The 21,951-nt window shown below is 35.1% G+C and overlaps 2 protein-coding genes across 2 annotated transcripts; one reads left to right on the top strand and one right to left on the bottom strand.

The window, feature by feature from the left end:
* Positions 1-552: 552 nt before the first annotated feature.
* On the bottom strand, positions 553-5,427 carry LOC125874006 (aspartyl protease APCB1). Its single transcript, XM_049554811.1, has 9 exons — positions 4,793-5,427; positions 3,927-4,044; positions 2,988-3,217; positions 2,671-2,907; positions 2,057-2,210; positions 1,875-1,960; positions 1,340-1,454; positions 1,162-1,234; positions 553-788 (listed from the first exon to the last, which is right to left on the bottom strand). Exons 1-9 carry the CDS (start codon positions 5,341-5,343, stop codon positions 652-654), a joined length of 1,701 nt encoding a protein of 566 aa, XP_049410768.1. The 5' UTR covers positions 5,344-5,427; the 3' UTR covers positions 553-651.
* Positions 5,428-8,266: 2,839 nt separating this feature from the next.
* Positions 8,267-21,591, top strand: LOC125872706 (protein CASP). The gene is made up of 19 exons (XM_049553472.1): positions 8,267-8,568; positions 9,917-10,027; positions 10,139-10,317; positions 11,527-11,676; positions 12,775-12,863; positions 13,671-13,780; positions 14,022-14,116; positions 14,378-14,433; positions 15,009-15,174; positions 16,425-16,517; positions 16,838-16,966; positions 17,159-17,278; positions 17,560-17,640; positions 18,777-18,884; positions 18,998-19,141; positions 19,221-19,322; positions 19,750-19,829; positions 20,978-21,070; positions 21,194-21,591. Exons 1-19 carry the CDS (start codon positions 8,478-8,480, stop codon positions 21,249-21,251), a joined length of 2,055 nt encoding a protein of 684 aa, XP_049409429.1. The 5' UTR covers positions 8,267-8,477; the 3' UTR covers positions 21,252-21,591.
* Positions 21,592-21,951: the final 360 nt, after the last annotated feature.

The following is a 21,951-nucleotide window of genomic DNA, read 5'->3' as shown; positions in this document are numbered from 1 at the left end:
TCTTGTACACAAAATTGACTGAAGACATTAGCACCTCAATTATTCTACTCAACTTACACGCCATCTCAATTATTTGACTAGATACCTTCAACAGTCCACCAGCATAAGTACTGAGTAATTTTGTCGCTAAGGTGACAACCATAAGGAAGAATTCCCCCCCCCCCCCCCCCCCCCCCCCCCCGCTTTTTTTTTTTATCTCGGCTAGGATTTGAATTTATGATTTCCGCTCTTGGGTGCTTACAAACTTGCTAAATTTGTCTTGAGGTCGCCACAAAGTACATTACCAACGTACACCTCCCAACCCAAAAAATGGAAGATAACATTACATCCGATTTCGTCTAGTGGGGCAGTAGTATTATAAATGCGGTTGATTAAATTGGAGAAATGGGATTACGTGTTTTACATGAACAATCTGCTTTTAAATGGTACAATTAGTGGGATAACTTAATAGACTGCTCAAAACATTTGGTTGAAGTGTTCAAATTTTGTACTACAAATACTCGCGATTTCATTACCATTCCATCAAATAGAAGAAAAAAATGAAGCTTAAAATTGGATATGCACACTATGACCATAGCTACATCAGAAAGCAGAATAAATATATACAGCCTCTTCCCAAACATATAGAATAGGAAGATTAACAGTGTGCGATCACTGCAGAAATGACGTTATACTGTTCTCTAATGGAAGACTGGGAACTTTCTCTGGCCGTTCACAATTTGATCTAATCCACCCAATCTTCTGGTTAACGTTGTCATACACGAACAACTGGCCACGTAGTGAAATATCTGCAAGGGGTGACAGAAGTAACGGAATAGTTTACTTTAGAAGAATCAAATGATAGCTATAGTTAAAACTCAAACCAGAGCACATGAAATTCCTATGTTCAAAGCTTATGGACTTTTGTCATCAGATTCATTGGTTGTGCAATTACCAGGAGGCTAACAAGTTAATAGCAAAAAGCTTTCATCATAACTTTTTAATGGCTCAAATCCATAATAGTCCATTAAAACACTACTGATCATATTCAGAAAGGATTATATATATATATATGTCAAATCTAGAAAAGCTCCAAGTCCTACTGACTAACGAATTGCTCGTGAACATCTATTCAGCTAAAATAAGTCTATAATGACTTTCTGTCAATTTAGGAAACAATACCTCCAAGTATTATAGCAGAACCATCGTGAACGTTGCTTCCATCAAGTATACCTAAGCACACATTACCCTTTTCCTGCAGTATAATAGTTCTCCATTGTTGGGTGAGAGAGGAAGCAAAAGAGGAGGGGGAAGGGGACGGCAAAGTACCAATGACCAAGAAAAGTAAGAGGTTACTCACACTTATAGTCAAAAATCCTTCTGCCGGAATCCAAAGCTTAGTGGACACAATACGCCACTTGCTTCCGAATTGAAGGTTCAGAGGTTTGAAGAATTGTCTAACCTCTTCAATGGATCTGCATGCAAATAACAAAATAGAATAATTATACAAGTAATGAGTCAACAGAAAAAGAGAAACGGGAATGAAGAAAGGGAACTCTTCTTTTCGATCAACATTTTAGAGAACAAAGCAGATCAAGCATACTGAAGCTGGCTTGTAAATGTAACTCTGGCTTCAAGCAGAAATCATTTCCATTTAGATTTGGCATCAAAAGTTACATCACAAAGTGAAGCAAAAGGTTTTGTGCTGATTTGAGGATCTCTCAATTGATATTATTTCCTGTATCACTGTGCTAGCCCTAGAAGAAAATTTTCTTGAAAGCACTAACAGCTAGCATAAACAAACCAGAGGAAACACTGAAAAGTACTATAAAACTTCCGAATTTAACTGTCAACTCCGCCAACCAATCATTAATTAACAGGTATTATTGTTCTACCTTACTGGAAATTTAGCTCGCCAGCAAATGGGTAATGTCGTATCTGATGCATCCTTGATAAGATCTTCACTGGAAATCTCTTCAAGCTGTAATCATCGTGAAAAAAAGTGCAAATAGTTGGTGAATAATCATCAAAGAAAATTGTGATCTTCTGAAGGAATGGATTTCTCAGCCTGACTTACCATGGAAATCAAAGCTTTGTATGCTTGATCTGTAAAATATGTATAAGTACTGCCACTGTCAAACACTACTGTACCTTGTCCATAGCTTGTGCTGCCTAATCGAAGTTCTTTGCCTCCATAGTTCATTTTCATCAATTGTGCTTGATAAAGATTACTGAACATAAAGGATGAGGGTTAATAAGGACCTAAGAATATACCCTTAGTCAGGACACATACAGGGGCGAAAGTAATCAGAACCTACAGAAACTGAAAAGAAGATAACTCAGACAAGTAAAATGATACAAGCATGATATGGAAGTATTTCTGTCATTCTTTTGTTTAGCTTTTTATAGTTTGGACATTTGTCAGCATCTCTTCTTAAGTAGCACCAGAGGATGACGAAAATTCCATATACAGAGAAAGCAGTTTGCAACCTTTAAAGCTTATGTGAAGAAGAACCAGATATATAAATTGGCGATCTTATTATAACCTAAAGCAAGCAAGAAATAGAACAAATAAGGCATCTCAAATACCAAAAAGACAGAACCAGACCTTAATTATAAGCAAAGCTAAAGGAGGAGTAAATATACTAGTACTGAAAAGGAATGGGACAGCCACCAAAATACTTTACTCACGGAAAAGGGTTATTCAGCATAGAGACCCATGACATCCGCCACTGTGGGACAAAGTCATTGCCTAAGAACAAGTAGCCCCCATTTGTATCAGTGCGGAGACAATGTCCAATAACATTGTTGATTAACCCATGACTCGCTAGCTGAGAAGGCAAACTGATTGGAGCTCTGCTAAGTCCAAGGATCCCATCAGTGCTTGCTAAAGTGTTGAGAAGTGTGCCTTGCTGATCATATGCACAGCTGACAAACACAAACCAAAACTTACAACTTTATAAAGAAGTAGTATGGCCACAAAATAAAGGGTCTGAATTAACGTTTACCCGAAAACAACACTTGGCTTGGTTTCTGTCCCATTTGCAAGCACCAATTGAAGTTCATCCTTTGCAAGAACCCCAACAGAAGAGCTGCGGTCAGCGTATTCTATCTCATAATCACATTGATGGCAGTTATCACAATACTTGGATTTCAGATTCTCTTGAACCTCAACACAATATGGGTTTTTGGGAGGTATCATATTGACATTTCTGGGCTTGTACAATGGGTGGGCTCCCTGAGAAAGCTTGTAACGTTAGAAACTAATATAGGATCACAAGTTTGAAAATAAAGAGCAGACTTTCCAACTATGCTTGGGCAACTCAAGTGGTGGAGAAAGTGTGATTGGAGAGGCCCAGTACCTCGTCCACCACTACCTAGGTGCAATATTAAGGTGTATAAGGCATGTCACACTCATCAACTCCTTTCAAAGGGCCCACAAGTAAGACATAGACAGATGATTTCTGACAAGAGCACTTCACCGCAATGAGAGGACTAGACCCCAGAAAAAGGAGGGGCGAGCATAAGATGGGGACTCCAAGTTCAATACCAATAACAGAACAACACACTTTTATCACATCATCATCCTTCATAATGAGCTTTGTTTCTGAACCAATAAAGACGACATCAACAAGAAGTATAAAAATACGAAAACATTAGACCATTTCTCACTTGAATTAGAATATCTTAAAACTTTGACCAAAACTCATCTGGTTATTTGGGAAAAGGACGTGTGGTCTTTAGAGCAATAACAATCTGCAGTGTGTCTGACTAATGCCATGGTATATGGAACTACATGTCATTATTAACTAAAAGCATCTATCTTGTTTTCCCCATCTCCCTATCAAATAGTAGTATCATAGCTTGCACCTTCTGGTTATGCTAGTGATAATAAGAGGAACTAGAAGAAGCAACTAGTAACAACACAAGCAAGGTCTAGGCATCACCTTGGCACAACTAGTGCATGGAGCATCACATTGGATCCACATCAAGTCACTTCCCGTATCAATATCAAGAAAATAAGGCCTAGGAGGATTCCCAACAAGCATAGATGTGTAGTACAACCTATACAGGAAATGATGTTAAAATCAACTTTGTACTCCAGTTGAACAATTCATGACCCAATTACGGCTTATAGCAACAAAATCACTTAGAGTGCACTGCAAATTTCGAAGATGAAGAGTACGGGGAATTATTAATAAATCGGTTATTCAATTAGAGAGACCTGGCATCCTGAGTTTAACCTTTGAGATGAAAATTCTATAGGCACTTTGGAGAGTCAAGTTATCATTCCTGTTCTCCTTGGCAGGCAACAGTTGAGCAAGTTAAAAAAGGTTTAGACTTTAGACTGAGAAGAAAATGTCACTATAGGCTGATAAGGAAAATGTGAAAACCTCTCTCATGAGTTGTGACTCAAGCAATATATAATCTATGAATTTGAAAGACTAACTCATATGATCACTTTGTCAATTAATGAGATTCCTATCATCATGTTCTACAAGTCCTAGTCGACTACAATAATTTGACTTGATCATTATACAGATGCCATGAGACAACAGCTTTTCCTTTTTCGCAATGCGCCCTGATATAATTCTGCCAGTAAAGGGTTATTAACTCTTTATTTTGTTCACATGTAGAGTGTTGACAACCAGCTAAAAACAGTCAAATTGTGTGACAAGACTCTAAATATGTAAAGGACCTTAATGCAATGGAATGGATATGGAGAATTCACATAACAGGCACCAATTAGTTAATGACTTCAGAAATAATCATGAAATCAAATATACAAAAGGAAATTCAGTTGGAAACTTACCCTTCTGAATGAATATTACCCCTAACAGGAAAATTAACAGAAGAGTCCAACTTAGTTGCAGCAGAAAGAGACTTGGCAATCTTTTCTTGATCCATAAAGATATCCGGTTTGAAATCCACAAACCTCCCAAGTTTGGATTCAACATCCGTCCTTGAATTCCAGGCACCACCACGCTTAGGATACAAAGGAAGAATAAACGAACTGTTGGAACTCTTATGATCGTGTTCCACATCACGTAATTCAAAAAGGGTCTCTTGGGTAAGTGAAGACCAGAAAGATAAGGCAATCAGAGAGATACCCAGAAGTCCAAAAACGATTTTTGGGCGGAAAAAGAACGATCTTTCTAAAGAAGCACGAAGAACGCCTGTATTTAAATCTTGGTTATGCGGTTGGCTTCGTTGTGGTGGTTCTTCTTCTTCTTGTTGCTGATGAGTGGGTGAATCGGAGAGTGTAAATGCTGTTATGGTTTTGCCATAAGAAGGGTTGTCAGGAGGTGGTAGTGTGATTATCACTACCCCTTGTATTGGAGGAGAGTTTTTTGGCTCCTCCATTACTGTACTGCTCTGAAGATAAAGAAAAGTGTCCTTTTTTCTACCTGCTCCAGTCTGCTGCTTGCTCTATATGGAACACCAAGTCAATGAAACTGAATAGAATAATGGATGATGACTGACGACAGGTGAAACAGGTAATTGGAAGATACCAAGCACTTTCTGGGAATATGACTTTTTCTTTTCTTTAATGGGAATAAGACTTCATTGCTCTTTGGATTGAATTAAAAATTGGTCAATTTTTTTATTTTTGGAAGTGTTTGATAAATATAAGAATAATAATTTAAAATAAGTCACAAATCATAAGTAGGTCTTCTTTATTTTTTATTTTCTGATTTAAATCATTTAAGTTTGATTTTTGATTTTTGACTTAAAATTATTATTTTTAAATCAATTCAAATGGGCTCTAGATATTACTATTATTATTGATATTGTCGGGATCATTAGATATTATTTTGTAAAAATATTACTGTAATTATATTTTCGACATTTATGAAGCTTCAAAGAATTTAAATGGATCCACCTATGAAAATGACAATTATGAATTTGAAGTCATGAGTAAAGATTTCAATTACCGCAATAAAGTGAATATCAATAATCGATTACATGTTTAGAAGTCACCGTTTAAAAAAAATTGTAGATATCATAGGAGAAAACAATATTAATGATAAAATATTTTTGAAACCAATTACTCGTAAATAAATATTTATCGCATGTAGAACTATTCACTCGATTACTCGTAAAGAAGTATTTTATCTCATGTAGAACTCTTCACCATTTGTTTGTGCAGTATGAGAAACAAAACCAAAACTTTTAAATCCAATAAGAAAATGTCGGAATGAGCTTCAACTATATTTAAATTTTAACATAAAACATTAGAATCATATTTTATTAAATTATCTTAGATATATTTGTAATTTTAAAGAATTATTAATTTATATTACTAATTGGATCACATATTTATATAGGGGCTATTATCTTATCGAAATCAGTGATTTCTTTCATTGGCCCAAATCAGGACCGGAGTAAACTACTCTTATTATCTTAAAGTGTTTATTAATTTACCAAATATTAATTTAGAGAAGTTCTATTGTATCTTCCGTCAAAATGAGGGGAATCTTAACAAAAATCACATTTATTAAAAACTCAATAAATATAATAAGTGATTTATTAATTATCTTATTTATTAAATGTCTCATGAAAGTTGAGTGTTATTAAGAATATAGAATATAATAGTATAGTGGAAAAATAAAACTAATTTTTGTTTTAGACATTTATCATGGGATTTTTTTTTTCTTAAGATAATACTTATTTTGGGATGAAGTGAGTACATATTTTTATATAGTTTAGCCAAATATTATCCCTTACGGCTTACCTAGACAAATTTGATTCATTAAATATATGTTTTGAATATTTTATTTTTTAAAAATTTATTATAGTGGAGCAACTTTGATTTAACTAGTAGAAATGAACTTAAAAGCTAATGACAATTATTAAAAAAAGCATAGCAATAATTGATTGCAAAAAATCATTAACTTTCGGACTGATCATAGATTGATTTACTTGGCCGGTTTATTTTTTTGATTGATAATCGACTCAGCTCAAATAATTTTTGGAGCTAAAAAGTGGAAAAATAAAATTTGACTGAGCCAAGTGAATTCTTCAATTAGTTTATTTGAAAATTAATGATCATAAAGTGGATCGAGCTCTGCCTGTTTAAAAAAAACAATTTAATTTTTTAATAAAATTGATTGAGCCTAATTGGTTATACTAATTGCCAATACATATTTTTTTTAAATCACTCTATTGTGATAAATTTATCGATTTGATTTTGATGCAAGTATTCGATGCATTTAAAAAATGAGAAACTTTCGCATATAGCCAGTAGCCACTCAAAAATAGCCCAATTACGCTCTACAACTATAGTTTGTTAATTACGATTCGTAGCTACGTGTTATATTGAGGAGAGTGGCGAGTGAGATTGGAAGAGGGAGGAGAGAGGCGAGCGAGAGAGGGCAAAGAGTCGGAGAGAGGTGAATTGTATATGTATATCGGTTAGATAATTGTATATTATACATATGTATTTGTATATATGACAAGCGAGATTGGGAGAGGGAGGAGAGAGACGAGCGAGAGAGGGCAGAGAGTGGGAGAGAAGTGAATTTTATATGTATATCAGTTAGATAATTGTATATTATACATATGTATTTGTATATATGGCAATCGAGATTGGGAGAGGGAGGAGAGAGGTGAGCGAGAGAGGACAATAATTTGTATAATTCACATCTCTTTTGTATAATTCGCGGGTACGTTTGTATAATTCACGTGTTTTTGTATAATTGAGTAATTATAAAGTCTGGAATTGTATAAATATGATAAAACTCGAAATAACGAATTGATACAAACATAAACATATAAACTTTAAACAATTATACAAATTACATTATATAAATTATATTATACAAAACTACATGTTTATACGAACTTTAAAAATTTTACACAAAAAGATTGAATGTATATGGTAACAAAACTGAAAAATCAAAGGAAATCATCGTCATATACAAATACAAACCATCATATACAAATACAAATCAAACGAGGAACTGTTAGTTGTGAATTATACAAACGTGACTAATTATACAACTCGAAGTCAGCCCACGTAATTAATAGTAAATGTTAGTCGTGAGTAGTAATTATAGCAAATTATAGCTATGATAAATAATTAAGTAGTATAAGTTTGTTTAACCAAGTAATTTTCCAAAAACATATTTATCATGTATCAATCCATAACTTCCTTCATTTAACTAAAATCATTTTCTGGTGATTCCTCATCTTTTAATTTTGTAATTATTCAATGTTTTAATTCCCAAATTTTTTTACTTATGTACCAAACAAAGTCCGGAAAAAGACCCGATGAAAAATCTGGGTGACCCGGAGCTGTTTTTCCATCGAACTCCCGTCTCTCTTTCATCATATGCTGCAACAAAATTAATTCCGAAGGAACCACAAAGCTCGAGATCTGTGATCTATCAAAACCAGTAGAACTATCGTTTCGTAACAATTTCTTCGCATTGAGTAGAGAAATAGACAGATTGAAGTTTTTGTAGAGCAAAAGCTGAATTTGTGGCGGATCAGCTATGGATTCCCCGCGAGGAGGACCGGAGAGAGACAAGGCGAACTCAACTTCTTCGTCTACTCCCCTCGCTGCCGTCGCCAGCTTCTGGAAAGGTATATCTCCGGCTGCAATTATCAAGTCATAGTCTTACTCTCTTTTTTCTGCGAATTGCATATCTGTTGTCGGTTTTTGTTGCTGATTATCATCAAAAGTAAAATCAGGAAATTCATCACTTCAATATGTCTCAAATGGAAATGTGAGTTCACCTTTCATTTCTAGGAGTACAAGTTTGGTTTATTTTCATTTTGCAATCAGATTTTTAGGTTCCGAATACTCATTTTCCACTGCAATATGCAGATTGAGTTATTAACACCTGCAATCTAGCAGTGTGGATATTAGTTACTTTACGATTTTTTCACTTTAGCATTTGAAAAGTCAATATGAAAACCATGTGAGGAACTTCATTTATGATCACAGAGTAGTAAGTTAATAAGATGACCAATAACATGCTCCATTTAACAGTTTGAGATTATTATTCTCTTTGCTATGTTTCACTCTAGCATTTGAAAGAGCTAATATGAGAACCATTGAGTGTTTGAGAGGTCTTTGATTAATGATTACAACCAGGACTGTTAGTTTCTGTATACTTAATTTATATAAAGTAGCATATGGTTTGAGATACAAACCAAAGAAGACCACAAAACTTGACTAATTTCGTAATTTACAGTTATGTAACAGAAATACGCGAGCCTGAAATATGTATTGTACTTCCGTTGCCAATATGATCAATAACTTTTCAGCAGACTACTTGAATAAGCGGTTTACGACGAGAAATTGGTAACAAGATGTAGTTGTATATTGTCTTCCGTTGCCAATATGATCAATAGCTTTTCAGCAGACTACTTGAATAAGCGAATGTAATCCGTGACCAGAAATTGGTAACAAGATGTAGTTGTAGGCATTTTTCTTATATAATGAAAACTCTCCCAATCTTCTCAGACAGTTAGTATCAGCGAACTAGTTGGCTCCTTTTCAGATGTAGAAGCTATTGAATAAAAGGGACTGCATGGCTGTGTTCGCCGTCTTTTGCTGGCTGGCTTTGCTAATATGTGTTCTTAAGTCCTGTTGAACTGATTGGTCATGAGGAACACCTGTCTGTGATAGAATCCCTCACCGGTTTATTACTATTCAATTGACTAATTATCTAGATAATTTCCATTGGACAAGATGAAGTAAAAATGTGGGTATATGGAGAACACAACTCAATCTGCTTTACGTGCTTCATTGTGAATTTATTTTTGACACGTTTTTCATGAATTCTTATTGAGTTAGTCCTTAGCCTAGAACCTTGTTTAAAAAGATTGGTGTATAAATGTATTCTTCCCGTGATATCTTTTGTCTTGTCTAAGAAAATTTAATTTTTTCTACACATTTAAAGTGTATCTGATTTTTTCCTTCCAGACTTTGATTTGGAGAAAGAAAGGAGTACACTAGATGAGCAAGGTCTTAGGATTGCTGAGAATCAGGAGAACAGTCAGAAGAACCGACGAAAACTTGCAGAGAGCACGCGAGGTGCGATATGTACCTTTCCTTCTGCTGCTGTTTAACATTAATAGTAAATTGCATTTACTTCGACTTCTATTTAACCATTTATTTTAAGCTATGTCTATCACCTCTTGACAGATTTTAAAAAAGCTTCAACTGAAGACAAGTTGAGCTTGTTCAACTCTTTGCTCAAGGGGTACCAAGAAGAGGTTGACAATCTTACCAAGAGAGCTAAGTATGGGGAAAATGCTTTCCTTAACATTTATCAAAAACTATATGAGGCACCAGATCCTTATCCAGTCATTGCTTCAATTGCTGTAAGTTCAACTTTGGCCTTTCACATGATCACCTTTCTTACAGAGTTGTGGAGTAACTGCATTGGTGGCCCATGAATGGTTTCGGCATGCATGTTAACTACTATTAATGTAATTAGTAGTAGTTAAGAATAATGGTAAATTCAAAGAAGATATGTAATTATCTACACCACATGAATTTTGGGATATGGCGTCAGATTGTGGTGTACGTGGGCTGGAAACACTTAAATCTTTTGCTGATTAGCAGTAGGAAAGCTTCACATTCAGATTATCCAGACATTACTTGTCAATTTTAAGGGAAAAGAGGTAGTGATTCAGTTTAAGAATAACGGTGACTTCAAAAAGCTGTATTCCGCAATAAGATGGTTAGGAAAAGAGAGAAATTTAAGACGTTTAGGAGGTTCGTTCCATGTTATCATTTCTTTGTTAGGATTTTTACTAGATGTGCTTACACAGCCAACTAGGAGTTTTGCAATTTACAGTTGCACTCATTGCAACTGCAATTTGTGAGGCAGATGGACCACCTGGAAGAAGAATGCTCTTTCTCATAGGTTACCTTTGACATATCATGCATGATAGCTGCTTCCACCTAAAATCTTCATGGAATGTTGGTATCGAGACTTATCCAGCCAGATATTGCACAATTGTAATATGCCAAGTTAAATGGAATTGGACAAGTAATGAAGAGAGGGAAAAAAAGCTAGTTGGTTTTTAATAGTTTGTACCTGATAAACTTGTTTCTTTGAATTTCTTATTGCTGACCTAATGGAATTGGAGTTAAATGTCCATTGATAAACATACATGAAGTGGCAGTGCACGGGTGGTTAAGGCCTTGAACGTGAAGATCACATTTCTGAATTACTTTCGCCTCATATGTAAATGTCCATCGATATACATACATGGAGTGTTGCATATTGGATAAGATCTTTCATGACTCATATGAAGCTTGTGACAAAATATCGTCAGATATGAAAGGGATTTGCGGGTCTATCTGATGAGAAACTATTTCAATATAGAGAATTTTCAAGATGGCGTTCCTTATAAAAAAATGGAATTTTCAGGATGTTGTGTTCAAAGCATAAATGTGAAGTTCCACTAGAGCTCTGGAATTGGATTTCAGCTCAAAAGCATGTCTAGGATATTAAGTTTATCTTTTTCCTTCAACTTTTAGGTTCATTTTTTTCGTATCTGATTGTTCATGTCACTTTACAGGAAAAGGATTCAAAACTATCAGAATTAGAGTCTGAGAACCGAAAAATGAAGGTTGAACTTGAAGAATTTCGCATGGAAGCAACTCATCTGAAAAATCAACAAGCGACAATAAGAAGACTTGAAGAGCGGTGCCGCCAGTTAGAGCAACAGGCTAGTATATATTGTAATTCCATCTATATATCAGTGTCTGTGCACATCAAGTGTATTCCCTTCAAGAATGACCCGAGAGAACACTGACAGTAATTTTGTTGAATCTTCTGCTGTCCCACATCACTATTTTGGTGTTTAAATGTGATATGTGAAATTGTTAGATTCTCTCTGTTTCAATACTCTGTAAACGTTACATTATCAGGTTGAACTAGATGAGTGAAACCAGGCTGAGCAGAACCAATTCCATCCCTGGCTTATACTGGATTTGCAAACAAAATGGGAAGTTCAAGCTTGGTATTGCTGCAGTCCTTACAATTTTCTAAACCAGAAATGTTCACAAGGGAATGGAAAATTCCATTAGATCTGACAACAGAACATCCTTCTTTTCTGTTTCAAAATTCTAAAACAAATAGTCTTAAACTGCCATTGATATCAGAAGCTAGAGACTAGTCTCAACTCTCAAGATATTTTTCCCTTTAATTGACTTAGGAGCCTTTGTCGAAGATGTTTTAGTGGTGGTTGTGGCAGGTGGTGTCTAGGAATAGAAGAAATAGCTGTGCAAACCAGCTTGAATTAAAAGGGAGATGGGGCTTCAAAAAACTAAAAAGAGAGAGTTTGGTGATGTAAAGGCATAAAAAGAGACATGTAATTCATTTTGTGTGTCTTTTAGGTTATGCCAAGGCTTACTGATGTGCACTATGGACAAACACAGATGCAACTGTAGAATCTGATGAAGAGTTGGGTAGTCATTTGCTTGAGCTTGGCTCATATTTTGGTTAAGCTTGACTCAACCTTAAACAAAAACTTAGCTGTGTCAAGCTGGTGTAGCTGAGGAATAAGTTTCTCTTGTGGTCACCCCTTTGATAAGTGGTTTTTAATTTTGAGCCAATGACCAAATTTCTCATCCTGTCCATGCTTCCTTTTTCTTAAAAAAATATTTCTGGGAAAGGGTGCTGAGGCATTTGAACTCTCATATGAGCTTCTCCAAGCACTGACTTATGGAGAAAAGTGCATTTTAAGTTACGCTGAAAGTTTGAAACAGATGGTTGGCAGGTTCATTTTGGTTTCTCCTCTAATGTTTCTTCTCTTGTGGTTTAGATGGAGGAAAAAGTCAAGGAAATTGTAGAAATCAAGCAACGCAGTTTGGCAGAAGAGAACCAGAAAACACTTGAGGTTTTAAAAGAAAGGTATTTTACATTCTATTGGCAGAAGAGAACCAGAAAACATTTGGTAGTTGCATGTTTTTAAAAAATATAAAAATGAAATATACACTTGGTAGTCGCGTGTTTTTTGCTACGTTAACATAAAACTGTTTATGACTTTTCAGGGGGTATTTATTGTGTTTTTAAGAAGTTCAAGGGGGTAGTTGGTCCCACATAAAGATAACGTGTCAGTTAGGAATTCACTATAGTTCAAGGGGGGTACTTATGCCTTCTCCCAAAATATTTAGCACAAAGGCTGTGCTAAGAGCCATCTTTACAACTTACAAAAGCCAACCAAAACTCCGAAAGTATATTTTGTTCTTTTATTTTTTGATAAGGAAAAACAAAGCTTTGTTCTACTTGCAAAGATTCTATAATGCCTGCAGAGATTCTGTGTCACTTAAAAAATCGCCATTCCACCAAAAATATATGACTTCTTCAAGACATCTGGAGTTCCTTTCCTTCCAAATTATCCACCATATGCACCCACATATGTTTTTCCACTATCTTTCCTGATTTACAACTCCTCCATTGAAATTCCAACAAGCTAGTAAGTCTCCAGATGTCTTAGGCATGACCCACTGTAAGCCTTTGATATCAAGAAACAAACTCCATAACATCTCAGTTATTTTACAATGAGCAAAAGGATGATTATTTTTCTCTGATTCCGTCCCACATAAATAACATTGGAACAAAGTTGCATCCCTCTTTATTTTAGTATATGTTTGTGGTGTAATATGTGTCCGGATGGAATTGGCATATCATGATTTGCAGTGCTTCTTTTTGATGCAGGGAGCAATTACTGCAGGATCAATTACGACAAGCTCAAGAAAGTGTTTCTACCATGCAAAAGTTGCATGAACTTGCACAAAGCCAGTTGTTTGAAGTTCGTGCGCAATCAGGTGATCTACTATTCTGGACTTATACTGTTGTTTGTTGATATCATGTTTCTGGAGTAAGTCTGCAGCTTTAAATAAAAATCGCTAAGAACTTTTCTCTTTGCCTTTTCTTTAACCTTCTCATAAACATATTGATCTCCTTACTTGATTACTCTTTTGACTTCTTAACTCATGTGATCTTCTAGACTTCTGTTCATGGAAACACTTTTCATGAATAACTTTACCCTTTTTATTTGTAATTTAGAGGAAGAGAGAGCCGCAAAGCAATCGGAATTCAATCTCCTAATGGATGAAGTTGAACGGGCTCAAGGTCGCCTTCTTAGTCTTGAAAGAGAAAAGGTAGGAGGATTAAATTAGCCATTACCTTCCATTTTTTTTTAAAAAAAAAATAGCCCTTACCTTCAGTATTCCCCAATGTCTCACCTTTATCCTCCACAGAGAACGTTTTAGCTGCAGATACTTTTTGGACATGATTTTGCTCCAGGCTAAACCCGGGACAACCAAAAATAGGATCTTGAACTTAGGATTTATATGGAAAAATGTTTGTGGGTTAAAAAGCTTATTTAATGTATTAATAATCCTTAGCTTTGTCTTATGTAGGGATTGTTGCGCTCACAATTACAGACTGCAAACGAAGATAATGATCACAAGAACAGGTGTCTTCTCTAGTTTGATAAGTTGATCTTATTCCCACTGACCTCTTAAGTATGTATATATGCACCTATACATCTTGTGATGGTCATCTGAGTTCATTCCTACTGGCCAATGATCTCTAGTAGTCAAGCTTGGACATCTTTAGCATTAAGTGGAGGCTGGGGAAAAAGATGTTCTTGGCTTGCCATATAGTCTCCTTAGAAGTTTATAAATGAAATTAGGAAAGGAAAAAGAAACTTGTTTCACATAATTGAGTACAGTTATGCTTTTATTGAAAAGAAAAATAGAGTACAGTGATGCAGTTCAATCTGACGATCATGCCAAGCAGAAGGCAAAGAAAGTGTGAAATTCTGTGTAGAGCAAATGAGCTTGTGATGAAGAGTAGCCTAAATACTTCACTAGCTGAAAACTCAAGTCCTATTGGAATATTTTTTAAATTGCATGCAGTATGATGACAATGACACACTTCCATGTTCATCGTGTATCTCTGTTATTCTTTTACCCTTTTGAAATCTGTCGTATATTGTTTGTGCATGGTTTTAGATATATTGTCCAAGTCTAAACCGTTTGCTTTCAGTGATAATCTGGATGCAGATAGTGCTCTTGAGAATTCTCTGTATGCCAAAGAGAAGATAATCTCTGAACTAAATGTGGAACTTCATAAGTTGGAGAACACCTTATCAAATGAGCGAGAAGAACACATCAATGAGATAAAGAAGTTGAATTCTCTTCTTAATGAAAAGGTATATTCTCTCAATATTCGTTAACTGATAGCATGGTCGATGCACAAAAACGTTCTCATACTCTTTTTAACAATGTAGATACATCTTTGTCGTCATAATGATCTGTTAAATAGCACCCAAAGGGTGTAGCCTAGTGGTCAATGACTTGTATTGAGATCCATGAGATTCCGAATTCATATTCCAGTGGAGACAAAAATACCGTATGATTTTTTTCCAACTGTCCAAGCCTTCGTGGACAGAGTTATCCAGTATTTGAATTGGTGGTAGGTAGCAAGTAGGCGGTAGAATTAGTCGAGGTGTGTGCAAGCTGGCCCTGACACCATGGTTATGAAAATAAAATAAAATAATGATCTGTTAAATGAAAGTGAAGACAATTTTTTCTTGGTTAGATATTGGTATAAGATGCCTATGCTTACTTTCTTATGTGTGAGAATCCGTCCTTCATTGATTTTACTTATCAAAAGGTATACTTGTGTTGTCTTTAACTAATGAATGTAGGACCACTTTCTTAGTGCCTGCTATTTTTTTTCTCTCTTAAAAAAAGGATATCTGCAGTACCAAAAGAATATGGAATGCCGCTTAATTAATATATCTTGTGTTGAAGTCTGTAACCATATCATCTAAAGACTTTACACACTTCAACATGGTATCTAAAGCAGGCACAGGTCCAGGGGTTGAATCTCAACATCACCCATCACCAAAAAGAATTTCCACATACTTGGGCCACGAAAAAGATAATCAGGTCTGCATGTGATGGGGCGGTTGAAAATATAATTAAATAATAAAAATGTGCTCTCTCTAATAGTTTAAGCTTTTAGATGAGATGGATACACACTTCAACATTCTAAATCTTGTTTTCTCAAAAAATGGTACTCCTTACTGTTGTATTATTCCCTCTATTTATATTCACCAAAACGATATATTTTTCAATAATCTAGACAACAACAACAACATACCCCGTGAAATCCCACAAAGTGGGGTAATCTAGACTGCTCTGAATTATTTTTCAACATTTCTTCTATCAAGTACTAGTAACTTCCTTATGTAGTTATGCCACAAATTGAACTCAGAACTTCTAAGAGCCTTTATGCTGAGAATTTTACACTGGTGATGCTTAAAATCTGGTGACATTTCTGGTTTAACTCCATAATCTTGCAATAGACAATGTAGTTGTGTTTTTTGTTGGGATCCTTTCAAGATCTTTCTTCTTTTCTTTCCCCTAATTTTTCTAGCTTATTTACATACCTCAGGAGGTTGCTCTTGAAGAACTAAAGAAGGAGCTGCAAACACGGCCTACAACGAAGCTGATAGATGATTTGAGGAAGAAAGTAAAGATCTTACAGGTATGTTTTCTCCCCCTGTGTCCTCATTCCTAGATTCAATGCTGGCTCTACAGTTATTTGTTAATCTTCTATTGTCTAACTTCTCAAAAATAGCACAGAAAGCTTTAGAACTGATTTTGGATGTTCTAAGATCCTCGGCTCCTTCCCTTTTTTTCCTTTTCAGTATTATGCCAATTGTCTCCAATTAATCAGACTCCTTTTCTTTCTTCCTTCCTTCCTTTCTTCATGAGTTCTTTGTTTTTTGTCCCTCCATGATTCACAATGTATGTCAAGAATGTTTCTGGTGTGTCTTCATTTAGTTCTTTTTTTGCTTTACGTAGGCTGTGGGTTACAATTCAATTGAAGCTGAAGATTGGGAAGTTGCTACCAGTGGGCAAGAGATGAGCAAACTTGAGTCATTACTTCTTGACAAGAATCGAAAAGTGGAGCATGAGCTAACACAATTAAAGGTAATTAGTACTTGTGCCCTAATTATATGTCTGTTGTCATTTATATTCATGGAAAAAATTTGAAGTTACTCGGCTGATCATTGATAAACAGAGTATGATGATTTAAATTCATCATATCAGAGAAGTTTTACAGAATATGCTTGAAATAAATCCATTATTGCTATTATTTGTATACTATTTCATGGCTTTCAGGTCCAACTTTCTGAGAGGACTTCTTTGCTGGAATCAGCAGAAGCAAAGGTTGTAGAGCTGACTGCCAAGGTTAATGACCAACAAAGATTAATACAGAAGCTAGAAGATGATATTCTTAAGGTATGTTCAAAATCTCTCTCTCTCTCTCTCTCTTGTTTGCTGGAACATCTCTCTGCACATAATCATTGTATGTTTTTGTAGTTATATCTAGTGCAGAAAATTGTTATATTTCTCTGATGGTTATTGAATATGAAGTGCCTGAAACAAGATAAATGTTGATCTGAACTTGCCTAAGTAAATCTGTTTGCTTTTCTTGAATAGGTGGATTTTACGGTGCAGTTTGTTGCTAAATTAATTTCACTATAACTTTTTTCAGACTAGTTTTCTTGTTTTTTACACAGGGATATAGTTCTAAAGATAGAAAAGGTACTCGATTTGATGATTGGGATCTATCAGAGTCTGGTGCAACAGAGCCTTCAGAGGTGAGTGTTCTTCCTTTCTTGCTTCCTTATGTTTCTGCCTCCTTATAAACAAGGTTGTTGATTCGTTGGAAGTGAGTCCTTGCTCCTGTATATTGCTGATCTTCCGTCAGAACATCTTTATCCTTCGTTGCTGAAGTTTCCAATCTTTCAAATATTGTAAGTGGTAGAAACTTACAGTTTTGCAGGTGGTGATTCTCCATGTTATCCTTCAGCCCAGGGATTTGTTACTATATCCCTGCTGGCCTGCCAGTAGAACAATTAAAAGAAGAAACAATGATTTAATATAATGCTGAATTTTGGATCAATATTTTTGTCTAACACTATCTGAAGTCTAACTTTTGTGATTGAACGAAATCACTTCTTTTCCATCATTCAAGAGAGAGGAAGATTTTCTGAAAATGAGGAAACAACTGGTCATATTCTAAAATCTCTGTTTTTGGAGCATATAGCAACATGTAACTTGTACAGAAGAGTTTCATGTGTTTTGAGCTCCTTAGTGCTGTGATGGTAAAGTTGTAGGAAAAGATGTATAATGTATATTTCCCTTGGGGTAAAATTCTATTTATGAGTACATGATGACTTTGTTGAAAAGAAAAAAAAGCAACTGTTCATCATCTCAGAAGTCCCCTGGTGTAGAAGTAAGTCATGGAATAACAGCTCTAAACCATAAATGGTGTTTGTTTTAGCAAGTAAAATTGGTTGGGAAAGCATACCAGATACAGATAATTTAGACTGAATACAAGTGTTCAAATATACTTGCCTTTTGGTTTGAAAATGTGTATGAAGGGAATGCGCCGATAGATTTTGTAATTTCACTTCTAGAATAGTCTGCACTTGTTGATAGATTTGTAGTCACATGTGTGGTCTTGGTGTTGGGACTAGATTTTATAAAAAAAAAAAAACTCTTAACCTTCCCCCCAAGTAAAAAAAAAAAAAGAAAAAAGAAAAAAGAAAAAGGAATAACAGATTTAGTAGATTAGATCATCATCTGTTGATAAGTAACCATTGCATTTTGAATTGACTTTTCAGTAGATCAGTGCATCCAGTTAGTATATTTGAAGTTCCAGAAACATTTTCGTATCTCCTGTGTTTTTTATGAATGTGAGTTTTCTAATGGGAGACATCCTTTGAAATAGAATGAAGAGCAGAGGCATGTTTCCTCAGACCAAGATCAAAGCTCAATGCTTAAGGTGATCTGCAACCAAAGAGACCGTTTCCGTACCCGTTTGCGGGAGACTGAAGAGGTTTTTCCATTGAACTGTTTTCTCTATATTTCTACCTACCCACAGTAAGACCTTATTTTGCACGTCATTTTACTGGCAAGAGTACGTGATTCTTGAATTGTTGATCTCTCTAGGAAATTAGACAGCTGAAGGAGAAGATAGGATCACTGACCTCAGAACTTGATAAAACAAAAGCAGATAATGTCAAACTTTATGGGAAGATCCGTTATGTTCAGGATTATAATTCTGAAAGAGTGATTTCAAGAGGATCAAAAAAGGTTGTTCTATCAGGCTCTGTTGTTGATTAAATATTTGCTCACTTTTTATTTTTCTCAAACTCCACCCTCTGGCTCTCAGTATGTAGAGGATTTAGAAGGTGGTTTCAGCTCTGATGTGGAATCCAAATACAAGAAGATGTATGAGGATGACATAAATCCATTTGCGGCATTCTCGAAGAAGGTTCCAGCTCTTTTGCCACATCCTTAATTAAGTTTCTTCTCAGTCATTTACTTCGAAATTGGGATTAGATACTTCTATAAATTTCAACATATGCTTCTCCTCGGTTTTGCCAGGCTATTAGGCCTTCAAAATTCCATTTTCAGAGTCATTAATTGTGCTAAGAGGAAAAAATATGCATGTTCTTTTACTACCTTTAACTGAAATTTTATAGACATCCACTTCAATCTAAATTATTTCAATATATTCTCATTTCTTTTTGTTTTCCCTGTATTTTCATTTTTAATATGGATTGATATCTTTCCTCTGTTGTTTTCTGTGTTACTTTTGTTTTGATTGCTGAATCTGTAAACACGCCTGCCTGTGTCTATTGATATTGTTAGATATCGTTGATCCTCATTTTACCGAATCTTTTTTACCCTTATGACAGGAAAGAGATCAAAGATACAAGGAATTAGGTTTGAGAGACAAGATTACTCTCAGTAGTGGCCGTTTTCTTCTTGGTAACAAGTAAGCTTCGTTATCATGGTTTCTTTTTCAGCTTGACATTATTTATCTATTCAGGCTGGAATTGTGTTACTTCTGTTCCATGATAATTTCAGACTAATCTCACTGATGCAATGCTTTGTCTAAGTCATCTTTATTTCCTTTAGCAATCATGCTGATCGTTAACTTGTTTTATGAGTCGCTTGTTTTACTGAGGATTAGAGTAATTTTGTGACTTACATGCAAGGCCGTCTTCAATCCCTTTTCACATGGGGACATACATCGTATGTAGGAAACTTAGCTACTGTTACTTAACAGCTATCACGAGTTAAAAGAAGAAGATAAGTTACTGCTTAAAACGATGATATCAGACGGATGTACCTGCTTTCATCTTGGTTCTTAATATGGACCTCTTAACACCTTAGAAATTGCATTTCTGAATCTGATTAAACCAATGAACAATATAAAGTGTAGTGCTGATTAAGCCTGGAGATGAAGACAGTCAAGTTGCATTTTCTTTGATTGAGATGATCAAACTATATCTCAACCCCAGTAGCTAGGATGATTTGATCTGTTTAGATCTTGTGTTTCTTGCAGTTTATTGTTTCTCTGCATAGATTCATGAGTTGCGACCATATTTTTCTATTATTTCTTTCTGCCATATCCTTAATAGCAGGTTGGTTACACCTACAACCGAAATGGAAACTGAGGGTTTTCTTGTTCAAAAATGCTGAATCTCGTCTGAATCATCATTTAGCCTATGCATTTCACGTCTTTAAAACAGTAGCTAGTTTCAGTATGCTGCGATCAGTAGATGTTGTGATAAATAGTCACTGTAGGTGCCACTTTTTATCCAGCACAGAAGGATTAAACATTTGAAGTGTTTTACCTATGAAAAAACTATGATTAAAAGTGAGGGGGTCCTCCGGTTTAGAAGAAATATGATGTACAATATGTACCTTAAATAACAATTACACACTTTAAAACCAAAATTTACATGAACCTGTCAACTACTCTGTTGATTGGCCGTCTTGAACTTCTTCATGGGTTTTAAAACTGTAAGCAGAGCGCTCTCTCGCTCTATAAACAATATTTTCTATACTTGAAGTGTCATTGGGTCTTCAATCAACTCCCCTATATGAAATAAACTGAAGCGATACTTGATGTTGCAGATATGCTCGGACATTTGTATTCTTCTACACCATTGGATTGCACATTTTAGTATTCACCTGCCTATACAGGATGTCAGCGTTGAGCTACCTCAGGTACAATATCTCATAAACCCCCTCCCCCCTCCATCTGATGTGAATTTATCTTGTACAGTGTGAACTAGTTCATATCACAATTTATGAGATGTTTGTTTACTAGCTTGAGTGAATTTTCTGCAGCCATGGCGAAGAATCTCTTGTCGGTGATAAGAATCTCAATCTTCCTCATGCACTATAGACTCCTTCATTGTCTCAAGTTTTTGCTAATCACAACGGAACAACTCAACCCTCCATATGATGTAAATAGTTGGAAAAAAATGCATTGGTTGTTTCATTCAAGTTTGATAGTGCGAAGAAAATATAAAAACTATTTATCACAGGGTTTCTTTCCTTGTTTTTACTATTTTTGTCCTTTCCTCTGCTGGTGGTTATCCCAGTTTATGCGCAATATACAATTGAAAGGATAATGCGAAGTCTGAAATATAGACATTTTCTTTGAATTTCAAAATTCATTTGTCCTGTATACTTGTTTGTCATTTCCTTTCCTTTTTTTTTTTTTAATCTTATTATTATTTCAACCCACGATCGCGAATACTCATCTGTATTTCAATTAGGGTGTGCATTATTCGGATTAAACCGAATAACCAAATCAAATCAAACCAAATTTTTATTTGGATTGGTTTTTTGGTTTTGGATTAATAAATTACTTTGTTTGGTTTTTTGGTTTGGTTTTGGATTTTAAAAAATAAAAACCGAAAAAATTCGAATTATAAGTTAACCACTTTTGTCCCTTTTTGGTTTTTGTCTTTGATGATGATTATGTTTATATCTTATGTTTAAATTACATCTATAATAGGTATACTTATAAGTATTGTGTTTTAAGTTTTACTTGTGATTTATATTAGAAAGTATATTTAAGGGACTAAATATTATTACTT

Source organism: Solanum stenotomum, chromosome 8, assembly GCF_019186545.1.
Source record: "Solanum stenotomum isolate F172 chromosome 8, ASM1918654v1, whole genome shotgun sequence".
Lineage (NCBI taxonomy): Eukaryota > Viridiplantae > Streptophyta > Magnoliopsida > Solanales > Solanaceae > Solanum > Solanum stenotomum.
Note: the sequence above shows the minus strand (reverse complement) of the source record. Positions and strands in the feature narration are given on the sequence as shown.